An 18,249-nucleotide genomic window follows, 5' to 3' on the forward strand; every position below is an offset into this window, starting at 1 on the left:
TTCATTATAAAGAACACGAAGGGACCAAAATTATGGCAGTTTGTTATAATGAAGTTCTTTATACCGAAATCACAATGATTGCCTGTTTTGGGGTTTTGAACATAACTCGATCTTGTTAAAAAACAAAGTAGAAAATCTAATACCAATATGAGTGGTACAAGCAACAATTACTTTAACAGCTATACTTTGGGATCAAGATACATACTACATACATACATACATACTAGTATGTATATGTACAATACAGAAATACGTAGGTAAGTTGTTTCCCAAAGCAGTAAGCCTACCTTTGGAATCAAGACAAGCTGTTTGCAAAAATGCTGTAATAAATCAAAAATATAAAATTTAAAAGTTAGGAAATTTTTTTTACATTTTATTGTCTTCCAAACTGGATCGCTGGGTGAGAATTGTGGATAATGTTGATTTGGAGATACCTAACTTTTTAGCCACATCAGTCTTTTTATTTTCTTTATCTACTGCTTTTAACATTTCAAGTCGTTTCCTAGAAGACATGTTCAGTAGTACGGTTTTTTAAACTATAAAAACAAATGCACCCTACACATGTAAAAATAAGTTATACATGTAGTATAGCCACGTTTCTGGGAAGCCTACAACTCACGTAGTTTCGGTTCCCTGCAAGAATTTGCGAAGATTTCCGAAGTTTTGCGTTTTGGTATTAACGCCACTTCAGCCACTAAATCAGAAGATCAAGCATGTTGTGACTAACCTAACACAACCCTTCGATTTTTATAATTTCAATTTTTGAGAGAAATCCGAAGTTGCACGAACGTGCTAGGGAACCGAAACTATGTGAGTTGTAGGCTACCGCACGTTTCTCAAACAATAAAAAAAAAAACGACCAGAGATGTGTGTGTAGCAATACTTTATGATGTAGCACTTCGCATCGGTTAAACATCGTGCGAGCATAGAACAAAGAGTAATGTCAGCGAACACCACAATGCAGCGCTTTAGTCGCTACACTAGTGTGCATTAATTTCAACACTAGTCCATTGCAGTCATCTATGGCGCATATCAAAATAAATAAGATGGCAGTTTGTGGGTGAATGGCGACGATTTTATCCGTTTGTCGTTTACCGTGCCGGGCAGAAAAGTGTTCGTTCAAATGAATATTTATAGAATATTTAAAAAATTTGAACGAGAAAATTCGTACTAGTGAAATTTTTTTACGTTATGTTATATGGACGTCTGACGGGACCAAAGGCATAGTTCGTAGTAATGAATTGTTCGATCTAATGAAGTTCGTTAAAACGGTGTTTTACTGTATCGTTTTTCAGGGGACCAATAAAAAAATTCAGTAGATGCGGACATTCATTAGATGTGGACTTCACTCTTTAATTTTGAAGTTAAAATATTTTTTTCAAAATCTGTGTCAGAAATATATCAGTTACTTGTCATTAAAGTTTAATCAGTTGAAAAAAAATAAAAATGGAAGCATTTTACTTAATTCAATTTACACTTGCAAAAAAAAAACATACACCAATAAACCTACATGGAAATTAAAGTCTTTTTAAATATCCTGGTCTGAAATATGTTTACTCATGTCATCAAATGTAGAGCTGTACTGAAGAAGCCGATTTTGCCAATATTTAGTTGAATCTGCATTTCTCCCGACTTCTGATACACTTGTTAATTTTCGGCCGATATTACTGAAAAAAACAAGAGAGACTGCCATTACCTAAAAATCCACTAGTACCATTTTCACTTTTCGTAGTAGTACTGCATTCTTTCAGATCGCATTATTTCTTCGCAACATGTATCAACCGTACATATAAAAATTTAACTTTTTTTTTTTTCTTTCAATAATGTTCTTTAATTTTAATGTCATAAATAAATACATTACCATCACGGTAAATATACATCTCGGTTGTTACGGTAACTATAGTGCAAATGTGGTAGCTATCGTGCTTCTGTAGTATTATGGTATCTACAAAGAATCTTTAGTTCTTTTTATGGTAATTATCGTAAGATAACAATTGGGTTTGTACTGTAGTTATGGTACATCATCCATATTTCTTCGTAAGTTGTTGTTCATTTGTCTTTTCTTCATGTTTACGTGCTCCATTACTTGGCTGCAGATTTAAGGTGATTTTTACTACTTCTGTATACAGTCGTTACTGTTTTTATGACGGTTTCTGTCTAAGAAATGCTTATTTCTGCAAATCTTTATGGTTAAACGATCATCTATTATAATTTATAGTGACGGGACCACATATTTTGTACGATCAATGCGGACAAAACGGTCATTCGAACATCGGTACAAGCTGTATGGCAATTTTGCCGGGACCGTAGAAAGTGTACTATAAACACGGAAAATCGATACATGCGAGTTCGATAGATAGAGGTTTGACTGTAATAGATTTTGGTATTGTTTCATAACCACTCTTGGTCAATTACTAGTAAACTACTTGTAGTATCACAAATAATATTTGTGAACATGTCAGGATATAAAGTAGAAGCATTTTGGAAATCATGTTATAATTTTTATGGAAAAGTGGCTCTCCTTTAGAACTACTGTGGTTTATTTTGGTGACTTAATTTATTTGCTACAATTATTTGGGTTACATACATAATCTTATAATTTTTTTTAACCTGAGTTTTGTACGTGGATAATATACAACTACAGTAGTAATACAATTTGTCACATTTATATTGCCCTACTTTTAATAAAATTAACTTCAATGTTTGTTTGTTAGTCTGTTGAATCCTCGTAGGGTAAAAAAAAAAATTAATTTTTAAAAGGAAGTTGTGTAGCAGTTCAAAATCAGGGTCAGAATAAACCTGCAAAAGTCTGGTAATTTTATTTCAAATTTTGTGTGGCTACGCTGTATTAATACTCAGATTGTTCAAACATGAGTAATAAGTGCTTCTTCTCCTAAATTTTGCAGCAATGGTATTTTGATTTGTGGGGTGGAGGAAACAGTTGACTAATAGGATAATCAAGGTGACAGTAATATTATCCGGTTTTCGGGTTATCCGTGCTTGATTTTTTTATGATGTTGTAATTTATTTTTTTTTTTTTTTTTTTTTTTTTTGTGTCAGAAAGCTATTTACCTGACCCTTCAGACCCTCGTTCCCCCGCCACCGCCACCTTCTTCACCCGTCAATTTGTCACACTTTAAACCAAAAAGGAATGCCTTGACTGCTGCTTCCGGCTCATTCCCCCCCCCCCCCCCCCCCCTTTTTTTTTTCATTTTTTTTACAAGTGTTCTTTTCACAGCTAAAAAAAAAAGTCCCTCTACCTCTTTTACCTTCCCACACTCCTGACGGCTGGAAGAGGCATTATTCACGCAGTTATTTACATCAGTTCTCCCAGGCACATTTGTTTTTGTAATCATGTCTGGTAAAAGGAAACGTAAAGTGCTGACAATAGCAGAGAAGTTATTTTGTAGTGACCCTGGATAATAGGTCGTTTAAAGGGTGGAGGGAGATGCTGAGTTGGGACTGCCGCCGCTGCCGCTCTCCCTCCCGTAGCAATAAAGGGGACAGGAGAAGGATGGCAACACAGTGCCAGTATTGTTTACGGTCCAATAAGCTGGGACACGGTATACAAAGCCTTTGCTTGTACTCATAGAATTCTACTGAAGAGACACTCTTTTGCCAGTAAATACACAATTTTTAAGTGGTGAAACGGATTATCCGAGTTTTTTATGGGCATTCAATTATCCGGGCATCGGAAGGTCCCAATTAACACGGATAATCGAGAGTTTACTGTACAGTGTTTTTAATCTAACAATATTATTATGAGATAGTAGAGATATTCACTGATTTTTTTTTTTGTATTCAAATTATGTGTAATGGATTGTGTTATTATTATGTCGTGTACATGTTCACTGCAAACGTGGCATTCTTGTTACAGATTGCTGGGGTTGTGCCTGCTGCAGAATGAACTCTGTCCAATTTTCTTGAACCGCCATGTCATGAAGTACATTCTGGGGAGGCCCATCAGGTTCCACGACATGGCGTTCTTTGATCCTGTGATCTACGAAAGCCTGAGGCAGTTGGTGGTCGACGCTGAGACGAAAGGAGACACAAGTGGGTTCTTCTCTGCCCTGGACTTGTACTTCAGGTAATGTCGCACGTTGTCATGCTCAGTTTTGTAGGTTGCAGTATTCAGTTGCCTTTTGCTAACCTGTTCTATATTACAGCGAAACCCCTTATTTACGTTACCGTTATTTACGTTTTCCCGTTATTTGCACTATATTCTTCAGGTCCCGTTTGGTTCCCATATAGTCCAATACAATACTTTCCCGCGAATTACGTCTCAAAAATCGAATCAATCCCGCTATTTACGTCACGTAACAACCATAAACAACCAGAAAATACCGTGGAGCTAGTAGGCAATGAACATTTTAAATAGCAAAATATACATATTTTATAACATGAAAAGTTGCTTTTATTTCTAAACATGTAATAATTTAAGCCTAGGCGTGTAAAAGTACGAGTAATTATAGCAGGAGACAATCTAAAACAATCTAAAATGCACGAGGGAAAAACGTAAACTCATGAATGTACAAACATGGCTGCTTGTAAGTTCTGATACTGTATTTATGTCACAACTTAGCCGAAATACTGGTACGAGACATAAACTTCACAAGATAAAATGAGCGGTGTCTTGGTACCTGTTTTATACGTCTTTTATAATTTGGGAAGTATTGTACAGTTGACGCCATATTTTTTAAACTAACCATTTATTTCTGGGGATCGTAAATAATTAATTATTGGTACCAAGACATCATGATAATATAAACATAAACTTGAACATGTCACGGCAGCGAGAAAACTGGTGCGTATACCAATAAACTGGTATTAGAACTGGATAAAATTGGTACACGGGAGGTGGAGCTTATATTTTTTTCCGCTAAGCTCGCATCTATTGGTTGGCGGCTGATGGCGTCATGAGTCTGGGCGGAGCATAGAGTGCGCATGCGCCGCCGCGTCGTTACAGCAGCTGACCGAATACAATGACCTTTCTCCGCGTTTGGCGCGCTATTGACGGTAAACATTCATCAATTTGCGGCCTTTTCTTAAAAATTTTTTTACTGTGAGCAATGTGTATGTAGCCCGTATTTGTTATAAACCCTGCCGGTTGCAACTGTATTTATAATTTGGAGAGGCAAATAATCTCCTTGAACAGCCAAAAAAGCAAGCAGAAGAAAATTTCAAATTTATTTTTTAGGAAGTAATCAGAAAAACATTTTGGCTTTCATTCTTTTTTTATTTTTGTCAAATGTGGTAAATTAATAATTGATTAAATACTAAAGTAAAATTTGTTGTTAGTGTGTTTGTACCTGCATTGTAGTATGTGCTATTAAACAAAAGGAAAAAAATTCTAAATAAGGTAAACTGTACTCCTTTTTATACTTTTCCCTTTATTTACACTTTCCCGCTTTTTACACTTTTTTACTTTGTCCCCATGAAAAGTGCAAATAAGGGGTTTTGCTGTATATATTTTTGAGGCTAAAATCCATATCTGTGACGAGATCTTGTACCACTGATGGCGGAGCCATGCGAAGCTTCAGGGCTCTGCTCAGAGTGGGTCTCGGCAAGTGGTAGAGGGAGTTAGGGTCTGCACTGGTAGCGGGTAAAATATGATCACAGCTTTTTTTGTTACAAACTGCCGGGTTTCACAGTGACTGTTTTCCACACAATTCCTTATGAGTAGGGAACAGAAAAGTTAGTGATTGTGTTGTTTACAGGACATTCTTGTCAAATGTATATCCAAATTGGTGCGTTGTACAGAGAGAAAAGCGTAGAATATAAATTGTTGCAAATTTATGTACGTACAAAAATGATCATTACTATATTTTTTGTTCCTTTATATTTTATGGGCAAATCACAACATGACCTGCCATGTTGCTTTAGTCTACTTCTTTGCAGAATCTCCCAGATGTTCAAACCCTTGTTTTTCATGTGTGAGTCTATACTGCTTCCTGAATCTTTTCATTGGCATGACATGAGACGGGCTAATACTGTAATGGCATATACTAAGGGAAGGGTAGAGCACTAATGAAGTTGTTTTGGGGCGATTTCCACTTCCTTGCTCTCCTCATGCTGGACTGCCCTCATCACCCACCTGCGTACTGCCTCGTTCTTTACTTTATATGCTTGGCCTTTCTGCGGCAGCTTGCTGTTCTAAAAAGATGCCGTGTAAATCACTATTAATTAGGCTTCTGCGAGCAGAAGATTTTCACTTCGAGTCGAGCTCGAGCGAGTTTGCTAAAATACTCGCGAGTATCGAGTCGAGTTCGAGTTTTTTTTTTTTCAGTTTATTGCACATAAATTTACTGTGATGGAGTAATAAAATGTGAGAACTTTTGAGAAAAATATGGAAATAAAAAAAGAAACCATTATCATTGTTAGCCTACTAAATAGATAGACCTACATTAGAGGTCTGCGAGCCTAAGAATTTTACTTTGAGCCAAGCTCGAGCGAGCCTACTTGAAAGTTCTCGAAGCTTGAGCTTTTGTGATACAGTTACACTTTTGGGAAATTATTTTTACCTTAAACTTAGTAGGTATAATGTTTGAATAAAGTATTAAAATGAAGTGGGCTTATTAATTTTGGGTAACTATTTACAGAGTGCTTTTATAATTTGCACTGCTAGGAAAAAAAACATGTTTTCCATTGAATCTAACCTGTTTCCATTGGTTCATTAGTAACTGATATCATCCAACTAACATAACCACAGTTTACAAGTACGTATATGTTTGTGTAAATGTAACATAACTTTGGAATAATTTCATCCTTGTCAATTTTTCTGGAGTCCTTACTGAGCTTCAACTAACTGAGCACCAAAAATCATGTTGTTTGAAAAGTACATTCACATTGTTTCAACATTTCCACTTTTCGGCACAAAAATTCTGAGAGAGATTGTCATAGAGTATTAAATTCTGTTCTTCAATCTATCATGCAGAAAAATAATTTGTTCTGCACGTTCAGGAGTTAAATTAGCTCTACGATTGGAGATGGTGTTTACAGCAGATGAGAAGCATCTCTCGCTGGCAACCTGTGTGGCTGGAATGCTTTAGTAAAATTGTTGGTAAATATGTAGAGTCGCGGTATATGCGGAAAAAAAATGCTAAAATTCCGAAAATACTTTTATTCTATGCTCTTTCACTTCCTCTTTTCAAATCAACCGGCGGAGATAAGAAATTCCAAATACTTTAGGAATATCGAATTTTTTAATTTTCATCACAATACCTGGGTATTCATGCGGCGATCACCATTGTTTCTGGTTTACGAGTATCTATTATGTTTCTTATTGGACAATTTTGTCACGTGACAGTTCCGTGATTGGCCAGTATTCAAATGAACCAATACGTGATTATTTATTTATTTATTAATCCGTCTGAGGTATCGCGACGTAGGTGAACGACTACATCATTTCCTTCTAATGGCAAAGGAAATGTACCCGCCTCCAACTTAGGTGGGTTTTTAACGTTTCTAATTTTAAAGTTTTATTTTTTATTTTGATATTGTCCGGGTTTGTTAGGTCAGGTCAGTTACATTATAAATACTTTAAAACTAAAGAACCATTGAAATTAATTCACATTATTTTTTATGTCCGCTTAGTTTGAAAGTATTAATAATGTAACTGACCTGACCTAATCGACCATTTTATTTATTACGCATTCACGAACACACGGCAAAATAACAAAAATGGCGTCGGTCTAATGGTTGTACAGGTGTTGTATTGCAAAATTAAAAAATTCTATATCTCCTAAAGTATTTGGAATTTCTTATCTCCGCCGGTTGATTTGAAAAGAGGAAGTGAAAGAGCATAGAATAAAAGTATTTTCGGATTTTTAGCATTTTTTTTCGCATATACCGTTACTCTACATATTTACCAAATTGTTTAACCTCGAAATTAGTGTCAAATATCTGTAACTTGTCATTAAGTTTAATCAATTTAAAGTAATAAAAATAGAAGCATTTTACTTAATTCAATTTACACTTGCAAAAAAAACTTACGCACAATAAACCTACATGGAAATTAAAGTCTTTTTCAATGTCCTGTAGTCTGAAATATGTTTACTCATGTCATCAAATGTAGAGCTGTACTGAAGAAGCCGATTTTGCCAATATTTAGTTGAATCGGCATTTCTGCCAACTTCCAATACTCTTGTTAATTTTCGGCCGATATTACTGAAAAACGAAAGAGACTGCCATAACCTAAAAATCCACTAGTACCCTTTTCACTTTTCGTAGTAGTACTGCATTCTTTCAGATCGCATTATTTCTTAGCAACATGTGCCAACCGTACATATCAAGATTTAACATCCTTTTTTTTTAATATGTCCTAAATAAATACATTACCATCACGGTAAATACACATCTCGGTTATTACGGCAACTATAGTGCAAATGTGGTAACTATCATGCTTCTGCAGTAGTTATGGTATCCACAAAGAATCGTTAGTTCTTTTTATGGTAATTATCTTAAGATAACTATTGGAATTGTACTGTAGTTATGGTACATCATCCATATTTCTTCGTAAGTTGTTGTTCATTTGTCTTTTCTTCATATTTATAATTACGTGCGCCATTACTGGCAGGAACTTTCATAAAAATTTTAAACGGGACTTTATATCACACATTTTATGGCGTAAATGATGAGACCCCGGACAATTTAAACGCTTTTTACAGTAAAATGCGGGAAATGTTTCCGCATAAAGCGGGAAATACTTCCGCATAAAGCAGGAAAGTGATACATTAAAACTAAGCGGAAAATTATTGAAGTAAAAAAAATTCATCACGGAAATTCGTAAATCCCGGGTACGTAAAAATGATGTGTTCATGTATACGGTCGATCATGTTACATTATAAAGTAAAGGATAATAGTGTTGTAAGACTTTTATTCCCTTATAATGAGAGTCTTTTTTTTTCTATAGGTAGAGTGCAAGAAAAGCTCGCTCGAATTTCGAGTTGTTGAAAAGCCACGAGCTCGAGTTCGAGTATTACTAAAAAACTCGACTCGAAACTCGAATTTCGAGTACTCGCAGGTGTCTACTATTAATGGCCGAAGTGGTATTTAAAAAGCTCATGCAAATACTGCAACACCTGAAAGTGTTAACACATATAATATACATGTTATCACTAGAGGTGTATGAAATTCGCAATTGCGATAAATGCTAAATAGATGCTAAATTTTTCAATTACCGCGATTATTTGCGATACTTACACATTTATTAAATACATAATTTCAAAACATGCAACTGAAATCTCCAAAAACCGCGAACTGCATTTTAAAATTCACTCTGTCATTACTTAATATCTATGTGCGTTGTGCATATGCTTTAATTATTTACAACAACAAAATCAACAGAAATAAATGTGAGTAAACAATTTTTTTAAATGCTACAAAGTGCTAAAAATCACAAAATGGAAAATGCTATAAAATGCTAAAAATCACTTAATAGATGCTATAAATTAAATTTTTAAATGCTCTTTTCATACACCTTTAGTTATCACCTATGTATCTTTCATTAACTACAACCAAGAAACTCAAATGACTTGCTGTTAAATCATTATAAATCATTAAGACAGTAGGTACTAAATAAAGCAGTGCAGACTCAATGTGTACATTTCTAGATGTACAGTAGAACCCCTGTCATACACTTTTCAACGGAGGGCACAAAAATGGTGTATGATGCGGGAAAGTGTATGAAAAGGGAATGGCAATAATATTTTTTTTTTCAATCTAGCATACCAGCACAGTATCAGATTAAACTTAAATACATAATGTGTAAATAATTGCATTATATTAATGAAAGATATGAATTCATCATTATATATACATATATAAAACCACCAGAAATGTAAAATACATTCCATAATCAAGTAAAGCTGACATGAGAAACAGTGGCCTTACAAAATGTTATGAAGTCCTTTCTTGGAGGGGGGGAAAAGTCACCAAGCCTAAATTAGAAATAAAAAAATTAGGCTATTGTAAAAAGAAAATCAGGAATTTTTGCTTGTTTATTTCATTTTACAAACAACTTTATGCAACAGAACAATTTACAATAAAATTTTAACTTGAGAAACGTAAAATACAAAACAATCCGATCGTAAGAAAACAATAACAAACGAGTATATTCAGTTCAAAGATTAATGAATGCACAAAATATGAGATCCGTGCCTTGGTAAAGCGCGTGCACCATTTTCATAATCATTGCTAGTTTGCGCCACTAGTCTCGCTTGGTGCTTGCCAAAGATGCTACTAGCGAAGTGCACAGTCTTCCTGGTACTATTCATATCTATGGTGCAATAAAGTTATTTTCTTACGTTTGCAAAGGTAAACAATGAACGTTTTTCAAAATAAAAAGATTAAAACGTTTATCTGGATGAATATAACAAAAAAAAATTGTGAATTTTAGGACTTTTGCGCTTCATAAAAACGTATGAAACGGGAAATTAATTATTTTATAAGTGTATGTTCCGGGAAAGTAAACCATTGTAAATATAGTACTTTCGGCGGGACCAAAATTAATCGGCGTATGACACGGGAAAATGTATGAAACGGGAACGTATCATCGAGGTTCTACTGTATTAACAACAAAAGTAGGTATCTGTAAACAAAGGGACAGTACTGAACGTACGTAAAACACAATGTTATGTGTTTTCTCATTCCGATAACAATTATTTCTTGGCCTAAAACATCAAATTTCGATAATGTCATTGGAAACAAGCTAGAAGATAAGTATGTTCATATCTTTTTTCTGAAGTTGTCCGGGAAGCTAAGTTTTTCTCCACTTAAATAAACTGCATTTTTCTCAAGTATTTAAGTAAAGTTGCATACCACCAGACGTGAATATAAAAAGCATAGTACCATATTGGTCCGAAAATAGGCCAACCTCGAAAATTGGCCGACCCCTTCTACAGCACACTCAAAATCAGGGGTAATGAATTTTAACTAACTAAAATGATTATCAGCAGCATATTACCACAGTAACACTTCAACTAAGTTAGTATTTTTTGAACTGACAAAATGTGTTACTTACTTACCCAAATATTTGAGCTGTGTTTCCATTTATCTTCACATTCTTTTGTAGCAATTTTATACAGCAATGGCTACATTTTCTAAGTTCATAGAAATTGTGACGTAAAAAACCCAGAATGATTTCATGTAAAACGTGTATGAATCAACCATAAAACAGCCAATATTGCAAATAGGTTTTATTGTTCTTGATATTGTTGGTATCTACCGGTATTTGTTTATTCGTGTCGCAACTACAAGTTGCCAACACTGGTGCCATTTTGATTTTCCTGTGGTGGAAGAGTAAATAAAGCATACTGCGGTAAATAACCTTACGGCAAAATTGCTGTTTTTACTAATTGTTTACTGTAAATACCATATTTTATTAGCAAATAAGATTACTGCAGCCTGTTAAATACAGTTCAAAAATAACCAGACCGAGCTTTTAAAAGCTATGTGCTACAAGTGACCACATCTGTGTACTTAACTTAAAATATTATACGTTATTAGGGTTAAGTGTGTTTACTAATTTTCTAAGTTGGAAAAATTACTAATTTTAAGTAAGTACGGTGTAATTTTAGGTCAATGAATTGTATATCTGATAACATTTTTATGCCATAAGTGATTCTCCTTGAAATGTATGTGTTTAATTATACTATTTTGGCTAGTGCCCCATTATAGGCCGACTCTAGATTTCATGATTGACAAAACTGGCAAAAAAGGTCGGCCTATTTTCGAAACAATACGGTAGCTTCTGTTATGACCAAAACCATCTCGCTTTTAAACTTGGTAACCAAAGATATGAAGATACAAACTTTGTGTTTTATGCATAGCACAAAGAGCATGCACAAAGAAAAGTATCACGTTTGAGACATTCATAAATAGTATTGCATTTGACTGTTATATAGAAAATATTATGTTCGAAAGATTGAGAATAGTTTAATTTGTAAAAAATCTATGACCTACCGCATTACGTTTTAAGAAATGGTGTTGATCAACTCAAGGAAACATCTGCATTTCGTGCCAAAAAAAATTTTCCCCACGAAAATGTTTAAACTTTGCGAAAACCTTTAAGAACCACCAAATTTTGTATATATATGTTTCGCAACATTTGCCCTTTGCAATTTTTAGGGTCCCTACCTATATGACTGGTGTTAGACTACTAACTATTATATTCCATGAGCTACTTGTGTGGAGTGGGTGTTGGAGAAGAAGACAGTGTGTAGGGACCAGCGACCAGCGTGGATGTGCTTGCAGCTTGGACCTGAGCGTGGAGGAAGGAGGGGGCTCCGTGGAGCTGCTGCCAGGGGGCAGAGACCTGGAGGTGACTGCCAACAACGTGTACGACTACGTGCGCAAGTACGCAGAGTACCGCATGATCAAGTCCCAGGAGAAGGTTCTTGAGGTATGCTATTAGTGGTCTGCAGGAAGCTTGGTTGATAACAATTTGCTGATACGAAAAGAATTACCATGTTCTCTCGCATAATCGTCACACATTTTATTCTAAAATCAAGTTTGGAAAGTAGGGGTGCAACGATTATGCGGGGGGAAAAAATTTTGTTAGGTAAAGTTATTCATAAAAACAAAACCCGTTCATGGAACGTACGTTTATTAAAAAAAAAAGGTGGAGTATACAAGAGCACGCGAAACAATTTATATTAAAAATTCATCAAACAAAAACCTTTCTTCAACCTTAAAATAGAAAAACAAAATCTGTCACCCGAATGCAACAACTTGAAACTGTGACATGAACTAACACGTAACTACCATTGTAGTACACGCTTGACACGAAAGAATGCGAGATATCGATATTCGACTACGAGCGTGCGCTCTATACGGGAAGCAACATAACCAAATATGAATGATGCCAACTAGCGCTGGCTACATGTTTATAAGCGGTACACCGCGGCGATGCAGGTGTTCAGATAAAGGAAATAATGTTTAAAAAGTCTTTAAAAGAAAATTTACACGTCAGACAACTTAGTATTTCCGTTAATTAAATAAGTACAGTAGAATCCCGCCGATGCGACCCCCCCTTTGATGCGTCCATTCCGTTTATACAACCGATTTTTGAGGAACCGTGAAAAATTTGAGCAGAGAAAGTCGAAAATTTGAGTAAAATCGGCTGAGAAACAACTCTGTTACTCTTTGTTGGGCGCTATGTGTTCACGTTTATTTTGGCGAGCGCTGTACTGTAAGCAGGCAGGTATACAAAAGACGGCTAATAATAGATACCACCCCTCTAGACTGCCCACGCTACCCAATACCGGTAAACTGCTCGCGTCACCTGATGGCATCTGCGCGCACGTCTATTGCCGTTCCGGTCCCGTGCCGAGGTATTAGGTGCTTCAAGTGTGCGTGAGAGATAAGATAAAGAAGGTGAAGAGGGCGAGACCTGCCAGCCAATATATTTGTGGGAGGGGGAGACAGAGATAAATGAGAGCGAGCGTGGTGAAGATCGACATTTACCGTCACACTCTCGCTAGCTAACGATGCTGCTGGTCGTCAGCCCCCCACCCCCCTTTTCTCTTTTTCTCTCTTTCTCTCTCTCTCACACAGGCACACACACGCGCTTACCCTACTTCTCGCATTCCTGTACGTCAGCCAGACGGACCAGAGCGATAAGCGCCGCCAGACCACCCGTTGTGTCACGGGACGCAACCTTTTAAACACCACACTAATACAGCCCGCAAGAGACATAATAAACCTTTAATAAAAATTTATCATTTCAATACTAAATCGTCTGATTTTTCTATACAAAGACGGTTAAAATGGACACACTGCACTGTGTTGAATTTTTTTTTCTCGACAACGGGAGCTCCAATATTGCTTACTAGGGTATTGTTTTTTTGGGAGACATCATGCTATTTAAATACTGTAATATTAATTTAAAAAGTTGTCTTTTTTACACAATAGACTATTTGAATAAGAAATCTATGCGAACAAAGGCAATTTTTTTTTTTTTGGGGGCGGGGGAGGGGGATTGGCCCGAATTCTCTATTGCGACCCTTCCGTTTATAAGTCCGTTTTTCCGGGAACCGTGAGGGGTCGCATCAGCGGGATTCTACTGTAAGTGGTAACGTCCGAATAAATATTAGATTTCTACTTTAAATACATTGTTTTATACGGAAAATATATAAGCGCTCTGCATTTAATAGTGGGACCAAAAAGAACATGCGACTTTTACGCCAGTAGTTTTTTTATCCCAATTTTGACGGCCTAAAATATAGATGTGATGATTATGCTAGTGCGACGATTATGCTATAAAAGAGGGTATAATAGGTTATATTGGGATCTTTTGAATTAATGCCAAAATAAGTACAGTAAACTCTTTATGATCAGTGTTAATTGGTACCTACTGATTCTTATATAATCAATTTCACAGTAACGGTCACCATCGAATCAGGTCATACTAACAATTTGTCTTCTGTATAACAGGGTGGCCACTCACCGGGAAAACCGGGAAAACCGGGATTTATCAGGGAAATCACGTTGATAGGGAATTATCAGGGAAATGTCAGGGAATTTTTTTAATAACCGGGAATTTTTTGTGTCATGTATATTTCCGCAGAGCTGCCAACCATTACGGATTTTCCGTAATTATTACGGATTTAACACAATATTACGGAATTACGGAACATCGCTGGTTTAATACGGAAACGAGGCTTTGTGCTGCTGGGTAACGGAAAAAAAATTCCGTTTCTGGTGTGTGTGTTTCGTGAACGCAGTTCGAATATATCACGTGGGTGGTTGCGCAGATAACGGAACTGATAAATGTGCGCATGTACTATCGAAATAAGTAGATTAATTCTCGTGTTTTGAAATAGTAATGGTACGGTATTACGTCCGTTGTACGATACAACTAGTACATATTCTCGGTCTTTTCGTTTGTTAGCTACTTACATCACGATAATTTTTGTACGGTACTTTGGCTAACCTGTCTTGTGTTATTTACTTTCTTGAAAGCCATTTTTTTCATCAAAGTGTTTTTGTCGTGTGTACAGACGTGAAACCTGTTTATGTTGTTCGATAGTGTTGTGTTCTTCAGTGCCGGTTGTAGAAATGAAGCGTGTGACAGAACAATGTGTATCTGGGGCAAAAAAAAAAAAAAGAACGTTATTCTTCAGAACTTTCGACCAAACTATATAAAAGAATGGCCATGCTTTTCATCTTCAAATGTTTTGGAACGCCACACTTTTTGTAATGTATGCACGTGTGACTTTTCAATTGCGCATGGTGGAAGGGATGACTTAGGACGGCATATTGAATCAAAGAAACATGCAGAACATTTTAAAGCCGTGACGAGCAATAAATCTATATCGTCGTTTTTCGCTACATCTGAAGAAATGAAAGTAACAAACGCAGAGTTATTGTTTACAAGTTTTTTGATAGAACACAATTTACTGATAGCAGTAGCCGATCATTCGGGTAATTTGTATAGAGCTATGTTTCCGGACTATTGCACAGAAATATAGCTGTGCGAGAGCAAAAACATCTGCCTTAGTGGAGTATATAGATGGTGAAACTAAATTGAAACTGTTGAATCTTTAGTAAGTGGACCATTTGCTTTAGCTACAGATGGGAGTACTGATTGTAATGCAGTGAAGATTTATCCATTAGTTGTTTCATTTTTAAATCAAACACAAGGTAAAATTTGCACTGTACTGTTATCCCTTGTTGAGAGTACTAAGACTAAGAATATTTCACAACTAGAAATGTTACACTTCAAAAATGAATTAAAGAACAGTTATCAAAAGTTGCGTGAAAAAATGTTTGAGCGCTCGCCACAGAAATACCCCATTACATAAAACAAAACACAGACTGCAGGTCATTGAACGGGACGCTATAATGTAAAGTGACATATTTAAAATGTATTTGTTATTTAACGAACTTCCGTATGTATATAATGAAGAAAATACAGCAGGGTGCTAAAATATGAGTAATCTCTTTCTATAATATTATGTATATTTTTTCATCAAAAGTATGTTTTTTGTAATTGTAAATATCAGGGAAATTTTGAATTTTGAATCAGGGAAATCAGGGAAAAATCAGGGAATATTTTTGGTGACTGTGAGTGGCCACCAGGTATAATTCTGAGCTAATTGTATGCTGTGTCTCGGCTAAGAGGCGGCAGTCACCCTCTCCCCCTCCTCTTCCTTGTCTTTAATATTTCTACTCCTAGGCGGCAAGTTATTCTTCCTTCTCAGTTCCTTGTACTTTCATAAAATTAGCACGTAGAGGAACATATAAGTAACACCTCAATATACCAATTCTCCAAAGTGTACTCTTCACGGACCTAACACAGGAAAGTTTCCATGAGTCAAAGGTAGATGTAGTAACACGTGCGCAACTTGCAGAGCTGTGGCTGCTTTGTCCTTCTTGAAATGTTGCAGTTACAAGAGCGATGTTGTCATCACAGAAAAGTGGTGATAGACATGTGTTGCTAGTTTACAGTCTTCTGCGGCAGCCAAAGAGGAAGAATCAACCCAACACTCCTCAAGATAAGATGTTGCAGATTGTGCACACAAGCTCTGAATAGTGTTTCCTCCCCTCCCCTCTAATTGAGTTTGCCACTAAGTGTGCACTGTAATTTTTATATGGTATTTGTGAAGTTGAGGTCTGTTATATCTCACAACCAGCAGACATATAACGTGGAATGCACATGGTCCACAGGCGGTCCGGACGGGAGTGTTCGACGTGCTGCCCCCGGGAGCGCTGGACGGCCTCACGGCGGAGGACCTGCGACTGCTCCTGAACGGCGTCGGAGACATCAACGTCGCGGTGCTCATCTCGTACACCAGCTTCAACGACGAGTCGGGGGAGTCGAGCGAGCGCCTGCTCAAGTTCAAGCGCTGGCTGTGGTCCATCGTGGAGAAGATGACGCACGTGGAGAGACAGGATCTGGTGAGTGGCGGGGCGTGTCGCGACGTGTGTGTTCCCCGCCGGGAGCGCGGCGCCGTGCTGACGGCTCGTGGTGGCTGTGCAGGTGTACTTCTGGACGGGGTCTCCCGCGCTGCCCGCCAGCGAGGACGGCTTCCAGCCCATGCCGAGCGTGACCATCCGGCCGGCGGACGACTCGCACCTGCCCACGGCCAACACGTGCATCTCCAGACTCTACATCCCGCTGTACAGCAGCCGCGCCGTGCTGCGGCACAAGCTGCTCCTCGCCATCAAGACCAAGAACTTTGGCTTCGTGTGAACCGTGCGTTGTATTCCATAGTCAAATAAATATTGGTTTCCCATGGTGTCGCGTGAGTGAGTTTTCCGGTCGTGGATGGTAGTGTGAGAATAATTTTCAAACGAAGTAGGTTGGCTGCATCTCATTTCAATTAATGTGCTGTATTTATATCATCCTTGGTAACAGCTTCAAATTGTGAAGGTGCCTGCAGTGTTATTTGCTGTGCATGCAAATTCATTGGAGGAGTTTAGACGTGGACGCTCGATCGGTGGGTCTGTGTACATACTGTTGTGGCAACAATGGAGTGTTGGTAAATAACTCTGTAATGTTCCATGCAATGTTTTCCTGTGTTCATTATGTATTGTAAAATATTCTATATGTAAGGTAGAGAATTTTGAAATTGTTACAATACCATGCCATGTGTTATGAACACTACCTACATGCATGTGTATGTTGTATTGATTAGCACGGTGCAAAAAAAAATGTGAGATCAATGAAAATTTAAATACCAGACATATGATACTTTGGTGCGCATGAAATAAATACAAACTTTTATGCTTTTTCCGTTACTGTTTTGTACACATATTGCATTGTTCATTGTTTACTTCCTATACTTGTAGAAATAGATGTAATTACTTGCTGTCTGTGAAGTGTTTTTTTTTTTTTTTTGTGCTTGAACTGGATGAAGCAAAAGTGTATTGAGTAAATCACGAACGCTTAGGAATACGTCTAACAATGTAATAAGCAGCATAAACTATAATTCCCGGTTCAGAGACATTATATGACCAGACATTGCGTGAATTTAACGTTGACGAATATGTAATTAAAAAAAATCCCAAAAGTGAGTTTGATTTTTTCTCTTTCTTTGTCTCTTATTAGTACATGATTCTGATTAAGAATTGTGAGGGATAAAAAAGTAATATGATCTGAGGAATTCACTGAGACACTCTAGCAAAGTCGAGCGAGTAGCTTTGGCTCAACTATAATGGAGAGTGATTTGTACTTGATGGCTTTTATTTTAAAACTCAATATATATTTGAAATGAGACATAAGCATATAATTAAGTACCACTATTT

General features: G+C 36.8%; 1 protein-coding gene across 10 annotated transcripts in view; it reads left to right on the top strand.

The window, feature by feature from the left end:
- Positions 1–18,018, top strand: part of LOC134535487 (E3 ubiquitin-protein ligase UBR5) — a 172,261-nt gene extending 154,243 nt beyond the window's left edge. For all 10 annotated transcript variants that reach the window (XM_063374610.1, XM_063374614.1, XM_063374615.1 and 7 more), the window contains 4 exons: positions 3,878–4,087; positions 12,253–12,400; positions 16,669–16,899; positions 16,982–18,018. In XM_063374610.1, coding sequence (XP_063230680.1) covers positions 3,878–4,087; positions 12,253–12,400; positions 16,669–16,899; positions 16,982–17,194 — 802 coding nt within the window. In that variant the 3' untranslated portion in view covers positions 17,195–18,018. The remainder of the gene's footprint in view (positions 1–3,877; positions 4,088–12,252; positions 12,401–16,668; positions 16,900–16,981) is intronic.
- The last annotated feature ends 231 nt before the right edge of the window (positions 18,019–18,249 follow it).

Source organism: Bacillus rossius, chromosome 8 (genome assembly GCF_032445375.1).
Source record: "Bacillus rossius redtenbacheri isolate Brsri chromosome 8, Brsri_v3, whole genome shotgun sequence".
NCBI classification, from domain to species: Eukaryota; Metazoa; Arthropoda; class Insecta; order Phasmatodea; family Bacillidae; genus Bacillus; species Bacillus rossius.